Source organism: Manduca sexta, chromosome 12 (genome assembly GCF_014839805.1).
Source record: "Manduca sexta isolate Smith_Timp_Sample1 chromosome 12, JHU_Msex_v1.0, whole genome shotgun sequence".
Taxonomy (NCBI): domain Eukaryota; kingdom Metazoa; phylum Arthropoda; class Insecta; order Lepidoptera; family Sphingidae; genus Manduca; species Manduca sexta.
In genome coordinates, this window is record NC_051126.1 from 9,597,677 (window position 1) to 9,617,425 (window position 19,749).

At 36.1% G+C, this 19,749-nt stretch overlaps 3 protein-coding genes across 5 annotated transcripts; 1 reads left to right on the forward strand and 2 right to left on the reverse strand.

Moving 5' to 3' along the window:
- Positions 1-844: 844 nt before the first annotated feature.
- On the forward strand, positions 845-9,606 carry LOC115443669 (intraflagellar transport protein 56). Of its 3 annotated transcripts, none has more exons than XM_030169156.2 (12): positions 845-983; positions 1,259-1,390; positions 1,743-1,926; positions 2,039-2,094; positions 6,666-6,841; positions 6,949-7,008; positions 7,167-7,313; positions 7,551-7,674; positions 8,024-8,203; positions 8,692-8,889; positions 8,987-9,142; positions 9,238-9,606. In XM_030169156.2, exons 1-12 carry the CDS (start codon positions 981-983, stop codon positions 9,547-9,549), a joined length of 1,728 nt encoding a protein of 575 aa, XP_030025016.1. In that variant the 5' UTR covers positions 845-980; the 3' UTR covers positions 9,550-9,606. The 3 variants fall into 3 exon arrangements, with proteins under 3 accessions (XP_030025016.1, XP_030025018.1, XP_030025017.1); XM_030169158.2 differs by having other exon boundaries at positions 1,270-1,390; XM_030169157.2 differs by lacking the exon at positions 6,949-7,008.
- A 789-nt stretch (positions 9,607-10,395) lies between these two features.
- Positions 10,396-13,007, reverse strand: LOC115443668 (cuticle protein 21). The gene is made up of 4 exons (XM_030169155.1): positions 12,916-13,007; positions 11,830-12,060; positions 11,324-11,563; positions 10,396-11,198 (listed from the first exon to the last, which is right to left on the reverse strand). Exons 1-4 carry the CDS (start codon positions 12,925-12,927, stop codon positions 11,043-11,045), a joined length of 639 nt encoding a protein of 212 aa, XP_030025015.1. The 5' UTR covers positions 12,928-13,007; the 3' UTR covers positions 10,396-11,042.
- A 3,375-nt stretch (positions 13,008-16,382) lies between these two features.
- Positions 16,383-19,621, reverse strand: LOC115443664 (sodium/potassium-transporting ATPase subunit alpha-4). Its single transcript, XM_037437718.1, has one exon. The coding sequence runs from the start codon at positions 19,502-19,504 to the stop codon at positions 16,457-16,459; it is 3,048 nt and encodes a 1,015-aa protein (XP_037293615.1). The 5' UTR covers positions 19,505-19,621; the 3' UTR covers positions 16,383-16,456.
- Positions 19,622-19,749: the final 128 nt, after the last annotated feature.

The window sequence follows — 19,749 nt, forward strand, 5'->3', positions numbered from 1 at the left end:
AAGTAAAGATAACTGTTTTCAACAATATTCGCGATAAGTAAAATAGTAATGATTATTATACTTCACCTATTAAGTAGTAATATTACTTTAATATATTGCTATGAATAAAATTAAATTGTTACATAAAGAATAGATAAACATAAAGAAACAACATAAAAGATGAAATGTAAGATATATTTTTGTTTGGCGGTCTTATGTTTCGAGCAACCTTTGCATGCACGGAAATAGATACATAATCATATTGTTGTTATTGCAAATAATTATTATAATTGATTATCTTAACCACCATTTTTGGTCATTGATTTTTAGTTTGCTGAACCATAGTTATGTTTCTCGATCAAAGAGCATAATAATAAAATAAAATAAAACCAACCAAATAATTGCTGGCTACGCTATCTTATTCCATTTATCATGTATTAAATAAATATCTTAATCTGTAACTTAAATTTTTAGCAAGGAATAGTGCAACATACAAATATAGATCAAACACAACTGGATGTTTGTCACAACAGGTACTGCTTTGTTTAACAATTGTTACTTATAAATCAGTTTCAGTTTGTTTGTTTACATTATGATTTGTTATATTTATATTATGGTAGTTCCTAACCCCTTTCGTATTTGATCTTTTGGGGCTTGTTTGTCTCTCTTAATTCTTCGATGTCGATACAAAATTTTCGGTACTAGCATATCACTATTGTAAGGGGCGGAGTCGGCACCATTTTGTTCATGAAATGTGCCGCATGTCACGTGACCATATTACCCATCCTCTATACTTCTTTTATCATTGAACAGTACTGGTACACCAAAGAGAATTATAATATATATGGAAAAGGTACACTATGGAAATGCCATTGTTTCCATAGCAACAAATATTGTCAACATTCGATATTTTATTTTTGTATTATTCAATAAAACGTAGTATTTTCTCGTTGTGAACCACATATTAACAATTCTCTTTGGTTTATAATACATATAACAAAATGGTAAGTATTTAATTCTAAAAATAACTAACTTTTTAAAATCAGGTGTCTGTTTGACTTCAAAAACCTTTTAATGAAAAATATATTTAAACATCACTTTACACATATAATAGTTTTTTCTATTTATAAGATAATAAATTTAGTACTTATTATTCTTAAAATATATAATAATATAGGCATACATTCATATTTAAAAATAGCTAGTCTCCGAATAACTTGATCTTCCTCTGAAATATTTTCCTCTTCCGCAATATTTTAACTATAATTAAATAATTCAGATACTATCCAGATCTAAGCCAGCGACGGATAGCCGCGGCAGTACAGGTACCAATTCTGCAAAGAAGAATTTTCCAGAGCTAGAAGACTTCATAGTCAAGAGAGATTATGTGGGAGCCCTTGCTATGCTTGAGGTAAGTGTTGGTAATTGGGTATATCATTGATACCAACTTTTAAAAAAATGATACCTTTTTATTTCTTTACAGCACATAATTTTATTATTAGCGAATTAGTACCCTTTTCGCTGATGAGAAAAGATAATTTTATCTTAGATTGAAATTGAATTGTAACTTTAATCTGTAATAATTATTTGCTATTTCTATTATTATATAAACAAAGTTGAACTGTCCCATAGGTCTATAAAATTAATCAAATTTTGTCAAAACGATGACTACAAACATAAATTAGCTTCATCAGGAAAATACATTTTAAAAGGTTATACAATGATCCTGCGAAAATAATTTAGGTAACACAATTTCCCCACAGTTTCTCAAGCACGAGGGAAACAAAGAGGTATGGTGCGAGGCCTGGTGCGCGTGGTGCTGGTTCCACCTGGGAGAGTACCGGCGCGCTCTCGACGCGTACCTCAGCGTGAGGGACACTCCCAACCTCACCCCTCGCCTTGCAGATAATATCGATATCGATATCGCCATCTGTTACTTTTATTTGGGTATAATTTTTTTCTAAGTCTTATTAAAGATAGCACATAATCTTGCTATTACCCAGTAGTAAAAAATAATTACGAATTTTAAATTTGTTTACGATTTTATATTATTATTTAGGAATGTATGTGGAGTCTAGAGAAGCTGCTGAAAAGGCTCCCAGATGCACGCTGAAAGTAAGTAAATTTTTAATTACACATGTTAGTTTTTGTTGGAGATTGTAACCTTCGTCGTGACTTATTATTTTTTATATGTTCTATTTTTAGAACTAATTGTATTTTGTTTGCCATAGTTACTTCTATTTAGTCCGAAATAAACACTCATGTCAATAACATCTTTTTACTAACTTTATTTAATTACTAAGAACATATACCATATTTACAACACGTTATCAGCACGAACGCTTAGTTCTTAGTTTTTTTCACGTTATTTGGTAAAATAAAGTTGTATATATTTTTTGTGTGACTAGGAAATAGTAATAGTCTGAAAATGTCACATGAATCTGGAGATGTTTCGAGTGTGAAAAATTCCCCGTCGTCGAGCTCATCTTTTACATTTTCATGTTTGAGGAATAAAGATGGATATCCTACATGGAAATTTAAGATGCGCAATTACCTTATGCATGAGGATCTGTGGGAAACAATCGGTGGATACCCAAATGGAGACACAACCCCTGCCTCTACAAAGGTACGCAAAGACGCAAAGGCATTAGCAAAGATATGCTTATCAGTAGAAGGTGCAGCGATAACCCATATAAGATGTGCGAAAACTGCATCTGAGGCATGGACTTGTTTGCAGAAAGCCTTTGAAGATAAGGGAATAGGACGAAGATTATTTTTGGAGCGTAGACTGTACAGGTTGAGTCTATCAGAGTTCAAAAATATTGAACTATATATTAACTCAGTTATGTCAACCGCACAGGATCTTGCGGATATTGATGTAGTCATAGAGGACAAGTCTATTGCTGCAATACTTTTGGGAGGTCTAACTCCAAGGTATGAACCTCTCATTATGGCTTTAGAAAATTGCAATGTAGACGTGACTACAGAGTTGGTGAAAACAAAACTGCTTAATGAAATGTCCAAAGATGTGGCTACGTCATTAGACTCTGTTTTTCATGCGAAGAAGAAGCCTAAGTCAATGAAGAAGAATATAGTTTGTTATGAGTGCAAGACACCTGGACATAAGAGACCAGACTGTCCACTGAGAAACAAGAAGGAGAAAGGCAATGCGGTAAATACCAATGATACGATATTTACAAGTCTTAATACTTCTGGAAACCCAAGAAAGGACATAATTTATGTAGATTCAGGTTGTACTAGACACATGACTTCTAGACGGGACTGGTTTCAGAATATCTCGATACAGAATCAAGGTACTGTTACTGTCGCAAATGGAGAACAGATTAAGTGCTGCGGAATTGGAAATATTTCAATAAACACGCCCGAGAACGTGGTCAACAATATTAGTGATGTTGCTTATATACCAGATTTGAAAGCTAGTTTGTTATCTGTATATAAAACTGTTGAAAAGGGTTTTATTTGTGTTTTTGATAAAAATGGATGTAACTTTTATAAATCTGATACTTTTAATTTTACAGGTGAATCTGTTGCTCATGCCTCGCCCTGTGGTGGACTGTACGTTTTAGATGGTACTGTAAATGTTTCCGAGAATGTGGCGGATAATTTTTGACACAAGATGTGCACTCTGGTTGTCAGGATAGTTATCAAATATGGCATAAGAGGTTAGGACATTTGTGTCGTATAGGCATGAACCAACTGAAAAATCACAAGGTAGGTATAAAGTATACAGGAGTAGATAAAACTAGTTGTATCGCTTGCGTGGAAGGTAAACAAGCAAGAAAACCTTTCAAAAGTTAGCGTTTAATAAGGCTACTTCCCTTTGGAACTGATCCATATGGATTTGATGGGACCGGTGTCTACAACTTCTTTTCAAGGAAATAGATATATGTTGACAATAGTAGACGATTATACGCGAAAAGTGTTTGCTTATTTTATTTCTTCTAAAACAGAAGTCAAAGATATATTTTGTGTGTTTCAATGTTTTGTTGAAAATCAGTTAGATAAAACAATTAAAGCAATTAGGACTGATGGAGGTAAGGAGTTCGTGAATAAAGAGTTTGTTGATTATCTTGCTTCAAAAGGTATTGAACATCAAACAACGACGCCTTATAGTCCTCAGCAAGTTGGAGTAGCGGAACGCACCCATCGTTCGGTTACAGAAAAGGCAAGAACGTTGCTAGCTGAAAGTTCACTACCGAAAGCATTCTGGGAAGATGCATTCCAAGTTGCCATTTACCTTAAGAATAGGTCTCCTCATCGAGCCTTAGGTGGACAAATTCCTTATGACAAATGGTATGGACGAAAAGGTGATCTTAGCCATCTAAAAGTATTTGGTTGTAGAGCTCTAGTCCATATACCTTCGTGTCACAGGAAGAAATTAGATGTCAAGGCACAGGAAGCAATTTTCGTCGGTTATTCTGAAAATCCAGGCACTTATATTTTTAGGGACCCTGCTAACCCACGAAAAGTTATTATATCCAGAGATGCAACCTTTTTTGAAAATTGCTTTACAGCGCTAAAGCAGAAGCAGTCTGTCACACAGTCAGAATCTATATTGTTATTTGATGAGCAAAAACAGATTGATTCTGAGTTTGATCATGACTGTCAATTCTATGACTGTGATGAGAGTATCAGCCCGGCGGCTGAAGCAACTTTACCAGTAAATCTAGAAAGTACAAAAGAGTCAGTGACTCTGGAAGAGCGAGAGTCTCTCATTGACTTAAGGCTGCCTAGTGTGGAAGAAGAGACAGCGAATTTGGAACAGGAATCGCACCCTGAGCGCAGATACCCTTCCAGAGACAGAAAACCAACAAATTTTTATAAAGCTTACAATACGTCAATGGTAGATTCTAATGAACCTACGACATATTACGAAGCTACTCATGCCGATGATGCTCATAAGTGGCAACATGCTATGGTTGATGAGTATAGTTCCTTAAGGAAACTCCATACATGGAATTTAGTAGATAGACCTAACAAAAAGGTTATACCATGTAAATGGATTTACAAAATTAAAAGGGATGCTTATGGTAATATTATCAAGTATAAAGCGAGACTCGTCGTCAAAGGTTTTCATCAAGTTGAAAGTGTAGACTACAACGAGACGTTCGCACCAGTGATTCGTCATTCTTCCCTCCGCACGTTGTTTGCGATAGCTGCAGATATGAAGTTGAGAATGAAGCACTTAGATGTCGATACAGCTTTCCTTAACGGAGATTTAGAAGAAGAAGTTTTCATGGAGCAACCTCTTGGTTTTATTGAAAAGGGTAAAGAAAACAAAGTTTGTTTATTGAAGAAATCTCTTTACGGTCTTAAACAGGCACCGCGAGCTTGGAATAAAAAGTTAAATGAAACGCTTTCTAAAATAGGTTTCATAGGAACTCCTTCCGAACCTTGTGTGTATACTAAACTTTTGGTAAAGAACTTTGTAATATTAGGAATCTTTGTTGATGACATAATAGTCTTCTTTAATTCTGATTTGACATTTGACACTGTCAAGAATGATTTGTCGAAATATTTTTCATTAAAAGATCTCGGAATATTGAAATGTTATTTGGGACTACAAGTTGAAAATGATTCCGAGAGTATAAGGTTGAACCAGCGAAATTATATTCTTTCTATATTAGAAAAATTTAATATGAAGGATTGTAAGGCCGTGGATACTCCATTAATTAAAAAGAATATGGAAAAAGAATGGATGGTCAAGTCGGTGAGTCTTATCCTTATCAAAACTTAATAGGATGCCTCATGTATCTAGCGGTAAACACACGACCAGACATCGCTTACGCCACGAGCTATTTAAGTCAATTTAATACCTGTTTTACTAAAGAACACTGGAATGCTGCTAAAAGGATTCTGCAATACCTAAAAGGTACCCTAAACTATTCATTGGTTTACAGGAAGAATAGAGAACCTTTAAAGGGTTTTTGTGACGCAGACTGGGCAAACTGTCCAATCGACAGAAGGTCATACACCGGTTATGTTTACAAGTTAAGTGGAGGTCCAGTATCATGGGAATCCAAGAAGCAACCTACTGTTGCGTTAAGTTCGGCCGAGTCAGAATATATGGCATTAGCGTCTGCCACGAAGGAAGCGTGTTACTTACGTCGGTTTATATACGAGATAACAGGTATACTTTGTTCAGTTAACTTAGCTTCTGACAGCCAAAGTGCCATTAATCTTGTTCGAAATCCTGTACACCACAGCAGGACGAAGCATATAGATACTAGGTTTCACTTTATTAGGAAAAGGTATCTAATAATATTGTTAAGTTAGAATATATAAAAAGTAACGATATGCCTGCTGATGTACTAACGAAGGCCCTCGGACCTCTAGCACACAAACGATGTGTAGTTAACTTAGGTTTAGAAACTTAATTATTTTATTTGTTTTGTTTTCTGTCACAACTGCGATTAAGGGCGGCTGTTGGAGATTGTAACCTTCGTCGTGACTTATTATTTTTTATATGTTCTATTTTTAGAACTAATTGTATTTTGTTTGCCATAGTTACTTCTATTTAGTCCGAAATAAACACTCATGTCAATAACATCTTTTTACTAACTTTATTTAATTACTAAGAACATATACCATATTTACAACAGTTTTATATCATAAAAATCGTAGAGATGAATCTACCCGACGTTATTTATGTCAAATTGTTGCAGAATCGATTGCTATTCCACCTAGCTCATAAGTTGAGTGACGAGGAAGGTCTAATGCAGACCCACGCGGCGCTACGAGACGTTCCCGAAGATCAGCTCAGTCTGGCATCAGTGCACTACTTACGAGCACATTACCAAGAGGCCATCGATGTTTACAAAAAGTTGTTGTTAGAGAGGAGGTATAAAATCAAATTATTGAGTAATTAAAGCTAACGTAAAATAAGAATTTAAATTTATATATCAATTTTTAATTTGATATTTAAATAAAGCTAAGGTTACATTGCAGATATAAAAGATATGACAAAGATGATAATGATTGGATAAAAGTATTGTCGCACACAAAAGGGTAACAACACTGAACACAGTGAACTAAATTGCAAATTAGAGTTGTGAATTTCTTTATTTTATACTAATGTTAGATAGAAATAAATATCTTGTATATATAACTTATAGTAGTGTAGTGTACTTTTCTATATAATTAATACCGTAGATTTATGTTTGTAGAAATTACTTGGCTTTAAACGTCTATGTAGCGCTTTGCTATTACAAATTGGATTACTACGACGTGTCGCAAGAAGTTCTCGGGGTGTATTTGGCGCAGCATCCCACGTCCACTGTCGCTGGAAATCTCAAGGCTTGCAACTTATTCAGGTATTTTGTCCAACAAAATCCTTTAATTCTAAAAATAATTGATTAGTCTCGTTTACTAGTACCTACTCAAAATATGAGGTACAAAATATTAAGAAAATTTTGGCTTGAAAAAGTACCTTGTATGATGAATATCTTAGAATATGTTGCCCTATTTTTATACTTTTAGCAAATACACTCATTTATTTTGTTTGTTTGTACCTTGTTTCAAAATACTCCAGAAAAAAATATTTTTTGTAGACTCTATAATGGAAAAGCGGCTGAAAATGAACTAAAACAGATATCGTCAGATCAACACACGTTCGGACAAGATCTTGTTAAACACAATCTCGTTGTTTTTAAAAATGGCGAAGGTGCTTTGAAGGTACGGACTACTAAGAATATTTTTAACATTATTAAATACAATCTATATTGAATACAAGCAGAACGACCTCCGATATTAACCGGGGACGATAAAGCGGTGTCCAAAAAATATCTGCTCCAGAATACTAGTGATGTGATTAAAAAACTACTACCAGCTACACGCAGATAACATCTATAGACGAAGCGGAACAAAATATTGTGACATATTTTCATATTCTATAATATTATAATTGCCTAACTACAAATAATTAATTTTATAGGGAATTTTTCCCTATCAGACTCAAAATTAAAAAGACAAAATTATACCAACTAAACAAAATTTCGTTATACATTAGTTCGTAAAATTTTAGGTACTTCCAGAATTAGTAGACGTGGTACCTGAGGCTCGTCTTAATCTTGCCGGATACCGTCTTCGCAACAGGGAGCCTTTGGAAGCCCGTGCCTTATTAGAACCATTGCAGCCGACGTCACCCCTGCATTACATCCTGCGTGCTGTTGTAGCAGTGAAGCTCTATAACGAGACGGGTGATGTGCGTATAATAATAATAATAACAACCTGTATTATATACTGTCCCACTGTTGGGCACGGGCCTCCTCTACCTCAGAGAGAATTTCTCAGGTATGCAGGTTTTCTCACGATGTTTTCCTTCACCGTAAAAGCAAGCGATAATTCACGAAGGATACACACATATTTTTTTAGAAAAGTCAGAGGTGTGTGCCCTTGGGATTTGAACCTGCGGACATTCGTCTCGGCAGTCCGTTCCACAACCAACTAGGCTATCGCCGCGTTTTTTTATAGCTAAATAATTATGTATTAATTCAAACGTGTTTTGTTGCTGTATACCTAATCTTTTTTTTTTTTTAAAAGGGCATTGTGGTTGATTTTACAACAGAAATTACCAGACCTAAAATTTAAAAAATCAAGACGTCATCTTTCAGTATTTAATTAATATACCTAATATTAATATAATGTCTGAACTAGTCCTCCGAGATATTTTATAATGATGACATCTTACAGGAAGAACAAATGAAACTCGCACAACAAAGTTTTCACTTGGTGGGTAGTTCGGCATCCGAGTGCGACACCATTCCGGGAAGGCAGTGCATGGCCTCATCGTACTTCCTCGCCGGACATTTCGAAGAAGTACTTGTATATCTCAACTCTATCAAAAGCTTCTTCGACAATGATGACACTTTCAACTTTAATTACGCTCAGGTTTGTGCAAATTAATAATTCTATCAGAGTACGTATGCAAAGAAAATCAGAAGAATTAAGTGCATTACTAACTTTAATAACGTTAATATCTTGCCAGGCGAAAGTAGCAACAGGTTTCTACCGTGAAGCTGAAGAGCGTCTCCTGGCGATTCAAGATGAGAATATACGTAACTCATTTACGTATTTAGCGTGTCTTTGCCGATGCCATGTTATGAATAAGGATGCGCTGCATGCTTGGGACATCTGTGTAAAGGTACATAATATCAAAATAATTAATGTAAACTTAAGATTTTCCATGCACATTGGATCACTGAACCTCTTTTATTACATGGATTTTCTCTTATGTAGTCTGCAGGCACGCCAGACAGTTTCGCTCTACTACAGCTTGTAGCCAATGACAGCTACCGCATGGGCCAGTTCTTGGTAGCGGCTAAAGCTTTCCACATGTTGGATAGACTCGATGGTGGTCCGGAGATGTGGGAGGGACTCAGAGGCGCAGTATGTGGTTGTGCCCAAGCAGCCGCGGCCAATAAACCAGGTGCGGCGGCTGATCTTCGAGATGCCCTTGCTTTACTAAAAGGACCAAGAGCGCATCCAAGAGCTGATCACATCGTACGCCCTATAGCTCGATGGGCGCAGCAAAATAGGATACCTGTGTGACCTGTATACTAAATAATTTAAATTGAACAAGTATGAAATAAAATCATTTGTCGCAAACTGATTCCGTTACTTATATCAAAGATGAAATACTGCATGAGAAAATTACACAGCAACTATCCTCCAACTAATGGTCGTTATCTGCTTTATGAAGTAATGGTCATAATAAGTACATTATGCCTTCGATAAGTGCTTAGTAACTGCCTAAAGGAGTTGTTAATGTGTTAACCGGAGACCGCAGGCGGAAGTTACCCAACCTAAACCTTTAAGAGTTGTAAATTTAAACAAGATTTTCGTAGAATGTACGTATTTAGTAACTAAGCATGGTTTCCGGCCGCCCCTTGAATATGTATGCCGTTGCATTCGCGAATTCATTATTCGAATGTTATTTCTTAATATCTCTAGAGCTAGACTGCATTATGGCCTTTTCTGGAATACCAAATTTACTAGTTCTATGACGTGGTTTGGAAATCGACTGTAACTAAATCGGACCACAAAAACTTTGATTTATTTCTTAGATCGTAACGGCCTGCAATTAAATGTTTTATTTAGCTTATTGCTTTACAGGATAAAGCGAGCAATACCAGCTAATAAATTTAGAAACTGACAAGTTTAATATCGTGTTTTTTGTAAGACCATAAGTTTAACTAATTATACTTGAATTGATCTAATTTGTGTTTTTATTTAGGTTCAACATTTTATTAGGTATAAGTTTGTTGATTAGGATTCACCTTGATCTATTGATTTTGTATTGAATAGGTAATAATGTATTACTCATTGTCTGAAATTATTGAATTGATATTTTAAAATATACACTATAGCTAGAGGCAAGAAGTTTAAAAAACGAAATACCATAAAAGTGCAAAAACTGCATTTATTATAAACTACTTAAAATATTTACATTTACGTAAATAATACAACGCGTCAAGATCAAGTCCGTAGGCAACAGTCAAAGCATTATAATAAAATAAATAATTCCATACGTTCCACAGGCGAGGTCAATTGTCGGTACTGCTGTAGTGCTGAATTAAGTACACCTTCCCCATATACTAACAATATAAATTTTAGACTGTGGCTAGAGTGCAAAGGCATTTATGCTAAAAGCTTCATTAAAACCTGTCCCCTATATTTTCTACATAAATATATTACGAAGGATACATAAATCATTTCACTTACTTAAACTCATGAATAATCTGTACATAACTCCAAATGCTGAGATACTCGTTCTAAACTAAACTTTATATAATACCAACATATTTACGTGTACGCTTTCTTTCACAAATTTTGAAGTCTTTACGTTGTAGCCGCGGCCTAATAAATGATTTCTGTTTAAACTAACATCTTTGTAATTCAGCCATAAATCATTTCATAAACATTTTATCGTCCATACAGCTCGCTCGCGGACTTAGCGCCCGTCTAGGTACTTCTATAAACTACAATCGAATGTTAGAATACATATTTTATCCAGCAACACAGCAGGCTGTAGTGATGTAGGGCTACCACGGGTGGCCAACGTGGGCGGCAGGTAGTCCGTACTTGGCGATGGCCACGGGAGCAGGCGCAGCGTAGGCAACTGGAGCATGCGCGACGGCGACGGGTGCGGGCGCGGCGATCACCTTGGCTACTGGGGCGGCTACAGCCACAGGTGCCACCTGTTAGAGCATATCGTGAATCAATTGTTTAGTAGTTTTGAAGGGTTTTCCAAAATCAGTAAGCTTAAAACTTTGGATAGATTTGTTACTATATTACTAATTATCAATGTATTCTGTGTGCTTACCGGGTGGGCAGAAGCGCCAGTCCTCTCAACCACGGCGTTGAATCCGTTGATCTTGTCGGCGGTGTAGGTGACTTTGCGCAGGTGACCGTCAGGCTCCACGAGGCTGTAGGAGCCGTGTACTACACCGTTCTGCAGCGTCTCGGTCGCGTCTTTGTGGTCGCCGGTGGACGGGTCAGCTACTCCGTACGAGAAACTGTACGCCGGGTTGGGGTCGATGGGCTCGGCGCGTACTGCCGCCACCTGAAAGGATATAACATTATTGATTCTGAACAGTTTAGATACATATGACAACAAAACAGGACTTTCAGGTATCAACAATAGAGACAGGAAAATGAGTGACGTAGTGAGTTTAAATTGTAATTATTATTCACTTTCCGTCTACTAAAATATATTTTGGTAAGAGTTTCACTTTACCACATATAAATCACTCACCCGTCTATTAATTTACTACTTAATTACACGATCTAGATGAGGTAGTTCCATTTATGAATTATAATTAATCTTACGGTTTTGACGATGGGTGCGGCGACGGCATGAGCGATGGCCGGGGCCGCGTAAGCCGCCGGTGCAGCCACAGCATGGGCGATGGGAGCTGCAGCATAAGCCGGCGCCGCTACAGCGTGCGCGATAGGGGCTGCATATGCAGGAGCGGCATATGCGGGCGCGGCATAGCCGACGCCATCCAAGTACCCCGGCTTCGCCAAAGCCGAGGCGCACGCGCAACACAACAGGAATAACTGTCAGAGTTACAGTGTTAAATTTATATAATTTAAATATGTTAATATACTCATATTCAGTTGTTACAAAAATTAGAGAACTTACCATTTAAATTACAGGCACACACACACTCATTCACGGCTTTTATCCCCGAAGTGGTAGACAGAGGCCTAATTACTAGAGCACCCACATTCCGCCGTGTATATTATGTCCCTTTATATGATATAATAACATAACATCGCTATATTGAATAAAGATTGGAGATTTCGGGCTGATACTGAGTACAAAAAATGTCACTGCCCGACCCGGGACCGAACCCGTAAACTCAGCACTGCCGTCCTACCGTAACGCAATTTCTTCAATTAAATATTAACAATTTGAAACATATAGTGATTAATTTGAACATATAAAAACTTGTATCCTTACAAAAGTATATGCATGGTTGGAATAAGTGCACTCACGTGTCGTTAAGCTTATTTCCGTCCAATGTTATGGTAGGAGTTGAATACAATACCATAACAATCATAAACCCATTCAAATCCCATGGAATGTGATGTTTAAAAATAGCTCAAAAATTTAATAACCCGAACTTAGGAATCGAGCCAAAATAACCATACCTTTAGAGACCAGATCAATGAAGCAAACAATCAGTTTATTACATTGGATATTATATGTGCTGTCACATAAATCTCTTTCCAAAAATAATAAATTAGGTATATTATAACAATTATTAAAATTAATATTTTAATAAATTAAGCTTCAAAATGTAACAATTGTCCTTTATCACTGAGTTAAAACATTCCTACGGAACGGTTAGCACTTGTATTCCAATAATTATCGACGTTAAAATTAATAAATGCAACAATTGTAATTACCTTAGCAATCATGTTAGTCGCGTGCGCACTACGTTAGGCGAGATGCACGTGTGCTGGCTGTGGCCACCGCCTGCTTTATAAAGGCTACCAGGAGCTGCATGCTGACCACTTGATACACATTTCGCAACCAAGGATACCTTCGCGTTTACATTCGTGTCCCTTTATGTTTACTTGACTTGAATTCACTTTAAGGGTGGAATATTCTCTCTTGTTATGTTTAGAATTTTAAATAATTTAATTTCAAATCATGAAGTTTATGAGACATTTATAGTATAAAATTTTCGAATTATACATTATAGAATAAAAAATACACTTCAGGTACATATTGGTTACGGATTTTCCACTAAAATATTTTTTTTTATAAATGGTTTGGTTTTAGACACTATTTGAATTTTGTTCTTTTAACTAAATGTATTGTAAGTGTAACTACGTCCGTATGTAATCCCCTACCACAATAAATTCAAATTTATGATAACTCATCCCTATTACTTACCTCCTAGGGGCGTTTTAGTTTATATAAGCTACGGTACAAGGGGAGCTGTACGTAGTTTGTATTTTTGTCTCCGTTTAATTAAGTTAGTCTTGAAATAATAAACATAAAAATTAATATTTACCCGAAGTATATGCGTGGTAATACATAAGTATGTTGATGCATTAACTCTCCAGAGGCTAATTATTTAGCTCAGTCTATAACCTAAACAAAGTGATATTTATATTTATCCCAGATCTGTATAAGCTACAAAAAAAAACAATCAACACCTTATAAACCAGAAAGGTAACAAATAAAGGAAACCCACAATGAACGGTTATTAAATGAAAATATCCCAGGACATAGGAGCTGGGCATTAATGAACCGATGCCGGAAACTAGTTTGCCGCCTGCGCTCTCTGCCGCTCCTATCACCGCCCGGTTGACGCCCGGTCAAGCCGCTACTATAAGTATTCATATTTGGTAAATAAATCAATTAATACAAGATAAAGAGTTTCTAACTACATAATATTGTCACATTTTCAATTATTATTTTGATGCTAATTGCACCAAAACAAAACAACATTATTGATCAGTAAGTAAAGACTTATTTAAGCACCTACTTATGTTTGCCTTCTCTGAATAAGTTATTTACAAAGTAGAAACATTTAATAATACCCACATAAGAGTTGTTGGCAAAAAATAAGCGTTTAGTAATAAGGTTTATAGGACGTGTCACCAAAATGAATTTAAATTTATCACGTCGATCGTGCACATTTCTAACGAGTTTGTGTCTCGGTAAGGTTTCTGATGCAATTTGTGCAAACTTTTGCCGCTAACTGTCACTTATATCAATTATTGATTGCCGTTTTGGACATACAAGGGTTTAGTTTAAACTATGTTGAGATACACATTCTGCAATTTACTTATAAAATAAATTAACGCGATTCAAGTTGAATCGGAACATGTTACATTGAAAACGTCAATATCGTTTAATACAAGAAACTAATAATATAATAAGTAATCTTTTAACACTCGCATGAAATTATATTTTATTATATTACCCATTATAATTTTTAGTTTCTATACATAACAAGGAGGCAATATAACATTTTTGAAAATGTTTGTCATAGACCTTAAGGAACGGAGTCCTTAGCTTGGGTGACACCCAAGACGCATATCAATTGTTATTTAGAACATACATAAACTTAAATTACTCGACGATAAAATAGACCTGAATTTATTCTAAACTAGCTTAACGTCGTGATTCTGTTCGCATGAATATCTCTTCACAGAATAAAGGTACTACGCACTTTTCCAAAATCAATGTATCGAGCTACATTTTGAACTATTTGTGTGAGCCAAATATCCTCCAAATTCATCCTGTTTCTGCTGCTCAACTTATTACAAACAGACATCTTTAATCTTTGCGCATTTACAATATTAGTAGTAGGAAAGATATTCCTAAGTAATTACGTATTAAAAATAAAGCAGGCCTACGACATACCGTATTAAAATATCAAAATTACATTAGAAGTAAGATTCTTCAAAGAATAGGCAGTAGATTTTTTTTTATTTTAATCACGTCAACATATAGGTATTATTAATTAAATTTACCATAATATATATAATAATTTATGGGCATCAAACTTAAACTAATAAATCTCTACCTACTACCGTTTCGGAATGAGTCATCGCTACACAAAATAATAGGCGTAGGAAACCCCGTACTTAATCAAATGTCAATGCAATAATATAACCACAAATCTAGGTAGAAAGTACCTCCATACACATTAGGATTTAGGACCACTACGCATATAAAAAGATCATTTAGATATTCACAATAATTCTAAAATAGACCTATTACAACTTTTAACCACAAAATGTAGACCTTAAGTCTTACGGTATCATTAAAAAATAATTGCAAGATTTGAAAGATAATGTAATACAAACAAAAACACAAAAACTTCAAGTATCAAAGTCACCTAAATGTAACGCAGGTGCGCAAAGGCATTTTTTACACCGTGTGACTTTTTAATCCATTAAACTTATTTTGTTGAAAGGAATTGTCTATAAAGGGATATAATGGATGTCATAGTTCAGGCTTAGATATCGAAACCCTTATCAGGGCAAGCGAAATTATACCCTCGCCATACGTGATACCGATCGGTTGAGCCATACAATAAATAAAGGCTACGCAGCTGCGGCTTTTGTAATGGCGTGTAGCCAGTTGTAGCGATCTGAAAAGATTCGTGACCAGTTCTAAAGCTAGCACTTAAAGAGTAATATCTAAATTATTATTCTAAAAGGAAATTATAATATTATAAAATAATAAAAACTGCTTTTAATAAAGCATTTTGGTTTGGTTGGTATTTAATGTTATAAAAGTTTACATCGCATACGTTCGCGTAATGTAAGATTGTTCCAAGAAAAATTTAAATAACCCATAGCACGTAGGAAAAAAGAAACTTCGTATTGGTCCAAGATTTTTTTAGAGCATTCAATCAGAAAATCAGTTGAGGTTATTTTAGTAAACTGGGTTATTACTACAAGTCATGTTTCACATGTGTAATTTCTACTCGTTAATAGTGGCAACACAAAATACTGGTCTACTTGCTCCGCTTAACGCTCTCACACAGGCCGCAACCTCCAAGCAACACAGTATCTTGTCTAACCAATACCTAGGTATAGTTATTTCGGTGCAATGTGGGTCACATGCGGCTCTCTAACGTAGGTTATTCCGGTATCTTATAGCGCATGGACAAGCAGGTTTAAAATTCATATCGGCCGCGCCCACTCGTGTGTGCCAGGCACATAATTCGAGAAGTAGATTACCGAGCAGATACCCGTGTGCGTGTGTTGCAAGGACATGTTTCGCTATTGCGACCCGAGACGCTTGAGTCCATGTCTTGCTCACTACTTTAGTAAACTGCACCCATTTCATCCTACATACATTAAAACATTTATTAAATTAAATAATATATTTTTAATCAATAAAATTGACACAGAAATTAAACTATATTTTACTTCGAATAAAAACTTATAATACATTTAAAAGCTAATTGTGAGTCAATCAATAATAAGTCTCTTCCTCGACCCATTTGGAAATGTTATTTCTAATCAAGTAACGCCTTAATTCATCGCCAATTACCATCAACACCATGAATGGTGTAGCAAGGAAGAAATCATACCACAGAAGTGCCTCAGTACTAAATACTTCATTACATATAGGCAGGTAAGTCACAACCAAAGCCGCAATTAAATCTACCAGTATACTAGTATTTAACACATGGTTCCTCATGCCCTTCTTCAGAAGAGAAATACGTCTCGTTTTGCAAATAATCACATCAGAAATTTGAGTCCAACATACTGATACGAAGTAAGCTGTCTGCGCCTTTCTTTCAATTCTTTTTCTATCTACAAAAAACCAGCTTCTGCCCAGTGTATCTTTAATGACCTTAGTAGGTGTCTCCCAATCTGAACGAATAAATATAAGGCTAGAAGGAAAAAAGCCATCATGCGCGAAGACAACGAAATATGCATACATACCTGCAAAAAACTGTATCAAACCAACCTGAAAGTAAGCCATAAATATTAACACTTTATTGACTAGGTGATCGGTCGGTTTACGTGGTGGAATCGACATGATATCTTCTTCTGAATCTTCATAAGCGAGACTCATAGCTGGCAATAAGTCGGTTCCTACGTTTATTACCAATATTAACATTAATGGCATGGGTAAAGGCATTCCAAGACATGCATAAAGAACAAACGGTAACATTTCCGGCGTATTCGAAGTTAACGTGTAAGCTATGGTCTTCTTAAGGTTATCAAAAATTCTCCGGCCTTCTTTTACTCCGAGAACAATAGAGGCAAAATTATCATCCAAAAGAATCATGTCAGCCGCTTGTTTTGAAACCTCTGTGCCATTGATACCCATTGCTATACCAATATCAGCCTTTTTTAGAGCTGGTGAGTCGTTTACACCATCTCCAGTTACAGCAACAACATGTTTTAACGATTGATAAGTCTCAACAATAAATAGCTTTTGCTGTGGACTTGTTCGGGCATACGTTATTTCATCGTATTTATTTTGAGCAGATTTTAAGTCGTTTACACTCATTTTTCGAAGCTCATCCCCGGTGATAACTGCTGCTCTAAACTGATTTCTTATATGTGGTGGAACGTCTGAAAGCTCAATGTGATGTTCGAATGCATAATCATAAGCGGTTGGTTGAGTAATCGTACCACATTGTCTAGATATAGCTAAAGCAGTAACGGGATGGTCGCCCGTTACCATCACAACTTTTATGCCAGCTTGTCTACAAAGGGCTATTGATTTCTCAATATCTCTTCTTGGTGGGTCGATCATGGATATCGCTCCAAGAAAATTCAAATCTTCAACAGGAAAATTTCTCTGTTGAGTATCAAACTTGTACCCCAGTGGATAATCATTGAGGGGCAATTTTAAATCACAATAACCAATAACTCGTTCGCCCATATTTGCTAGTTTGACAAAATTGGCTTTAAGTTCTTTCTTTGCTTGCTGAGTAAGAGGCTGAAGACCGTCATCAGTGTGCACGTATGAGCAATACTCCACGACTATCTCGGGAGCGCCTTTCATTATCAAATAATAACTCTGTGTCGCCTGTAGTCGGTGAATTGTGACTTGATATTTGTAAGCCGAGCTGAATGGTATGTCCGCTTCTTTAGGATTTTCGATGCGAGTTTGTGTCGCAGATCGATTATACTCCATATAACGTAATATTGCAGATTCTGATGCGTCACCTAATATCTTTCTTTTCTCGATTGGCAAATTCATAGAATCACTTGCAAACACTGCTTTGAGATTTAATGACGCAGCCAAACATAGGGTTGCATAGGTTGGTTCAGAGACATGGGTGTGGTCATCTTTATCAAAAATATTGAAATCACAAAATAAATGCGATACTTTCATTTGATTTTCCGTCAAGGTACCTGTTTTGTCAGAACAAATACATGATGTAGAGCCCAATGTCTCCACAGCTTGCAATGTCTTTGCCAGGCAATTCTTTTTCTTTAATTGCTTCGCGGATAAAGTCATGCAGACTGTTAACGTGACTATTAATCCTTCGGGTACGTTTGCTAGTATAATGCCCAGCATATACTGCAATGCTGATAGCCAACTTTTTTGTATAAAATACACCATAAGGAAAAATATGGTACCAAAAGTAAAAGCTACTCCACAGATCAACTTTATAAAATGTGTGATTTCCTTAGCAATGGGAGTTTCTTCTTTCTCTAAACCAGTTACAAGTCCGGCAATTTTCCCAATCTGTGTCATTTCACCCGTTGCTACTACTATGCCTTTCGCAGTACCTTCCGTGATCGGGCATCCAAAATACGCCATGTTTTTGGATTCAAGTGGATTAGAATGAGTGCACTCCGGTCTATGTTTAATGGGTTCTGATTCTCCCGTCAAAGACGCCATATCTGTTTGAAAGTTGTTGCACGCAAGAATACGGACATCTGCGGGAACAATTTCCCCTCCTGTCATCTCGACTATATCGCCAACTACAATGTCACAATTAGGTATAATTTTTTTACCACCATCTCGAATAACTACAGCGTTAGGAGGGACAAGTTTTTCAAAGCCGCTCATAACAGCAATGTTCCTAGCTTCCTGATAAAATCCAAATAACCCGGTTCCAACAACAGTGCCAGTTATAACGAGACCCAAATACAGATATTCTTTCTCCGAATGTCCTCCGCCATCACCGGGGTCCAACTTATTCGCACCAAAAAACGCTATAAAGTTAAGTAAAGCTCCCACCCACAACACGCATTGGAACCACCCGAATAGATTGTGGCGAAATATTTTCCAGTAACTCGATCCGCCTAGCTCTCTCAGTTGATTTGGCCCATTTTTATCTAAAAGCTCCTTTGCAAAGTTTTCTGTGAGACCGGTATTGACGTTCGTTCTGTAGACCACCTCTAATTGAGCGGGTGTGAGAAAATGATCACCTGTATGTGTCTCTTCCTTGAGGAGGTTCAGTTCAGAGATATCAGTGTAAGTCATAATACTAGGACGACGATTTGCCAGGATAGAGGTACTGGACCTCCTGCGTGTTGGGTGCGGCATTTTGAAGATCAATATAACTGAACAAGAAACTTAATAAGATATTAATCGTAGTAAGATACTGAATAGTATTTTAGTATTTGACAAAGATTGTAAAAAAAATATTAGATTAATTTTATGTTCTTCTGTCAGACTATTCAAAGAGTATTGTACTAAAACAAAGTTTTTACCTTGAATTTATACTTTAATTAAATTCATGAGAGCGCGTTCAAATCTTTTTAAGGGGTTATGATTATGTTAGAAAGTCA

Coding starts and splice junctions, on each gene's coding strand:
- LOC115443669 (XM_030169156.2), top strand. Junction 7,009..7,166: donor GTATTGTCGCACACAAAAGG/GTAACAACACTG, acceptor TTATGTTTGTAG/AAATTACTTGGCTTTAAACG. Junction 8,204..8,691: donor TCTATAACGAGACGGGTGAT/GTGCGTATAATA, acceptor GACATCTTACAG/GAAGAACAAATGAAACTCGC.
- LOC115443668 (XM_030169155.1), bottom strand. Junction 11,564..11,829: donor CCGCACCCATCGTCAAAACC/GTAAGATTAATT, acceptor ATATCCTTTCAG/GTGGCGGCAGTACGCGCCGA. Junction 11,199..11,323: donor CTGGCGCTTCTGCCCACCCG/GTAAGCACACAG, acceptor ATGCTCTAACAG/GTGGCACCTGTGGCTGTAGC.
- LOC115443664 (XM_037437718.1), bottom strand. CDS start 19,504: ATGCCGCACCCAACACGCAGGAGGTCCAGTACCTCTATCCTGGCAAAT.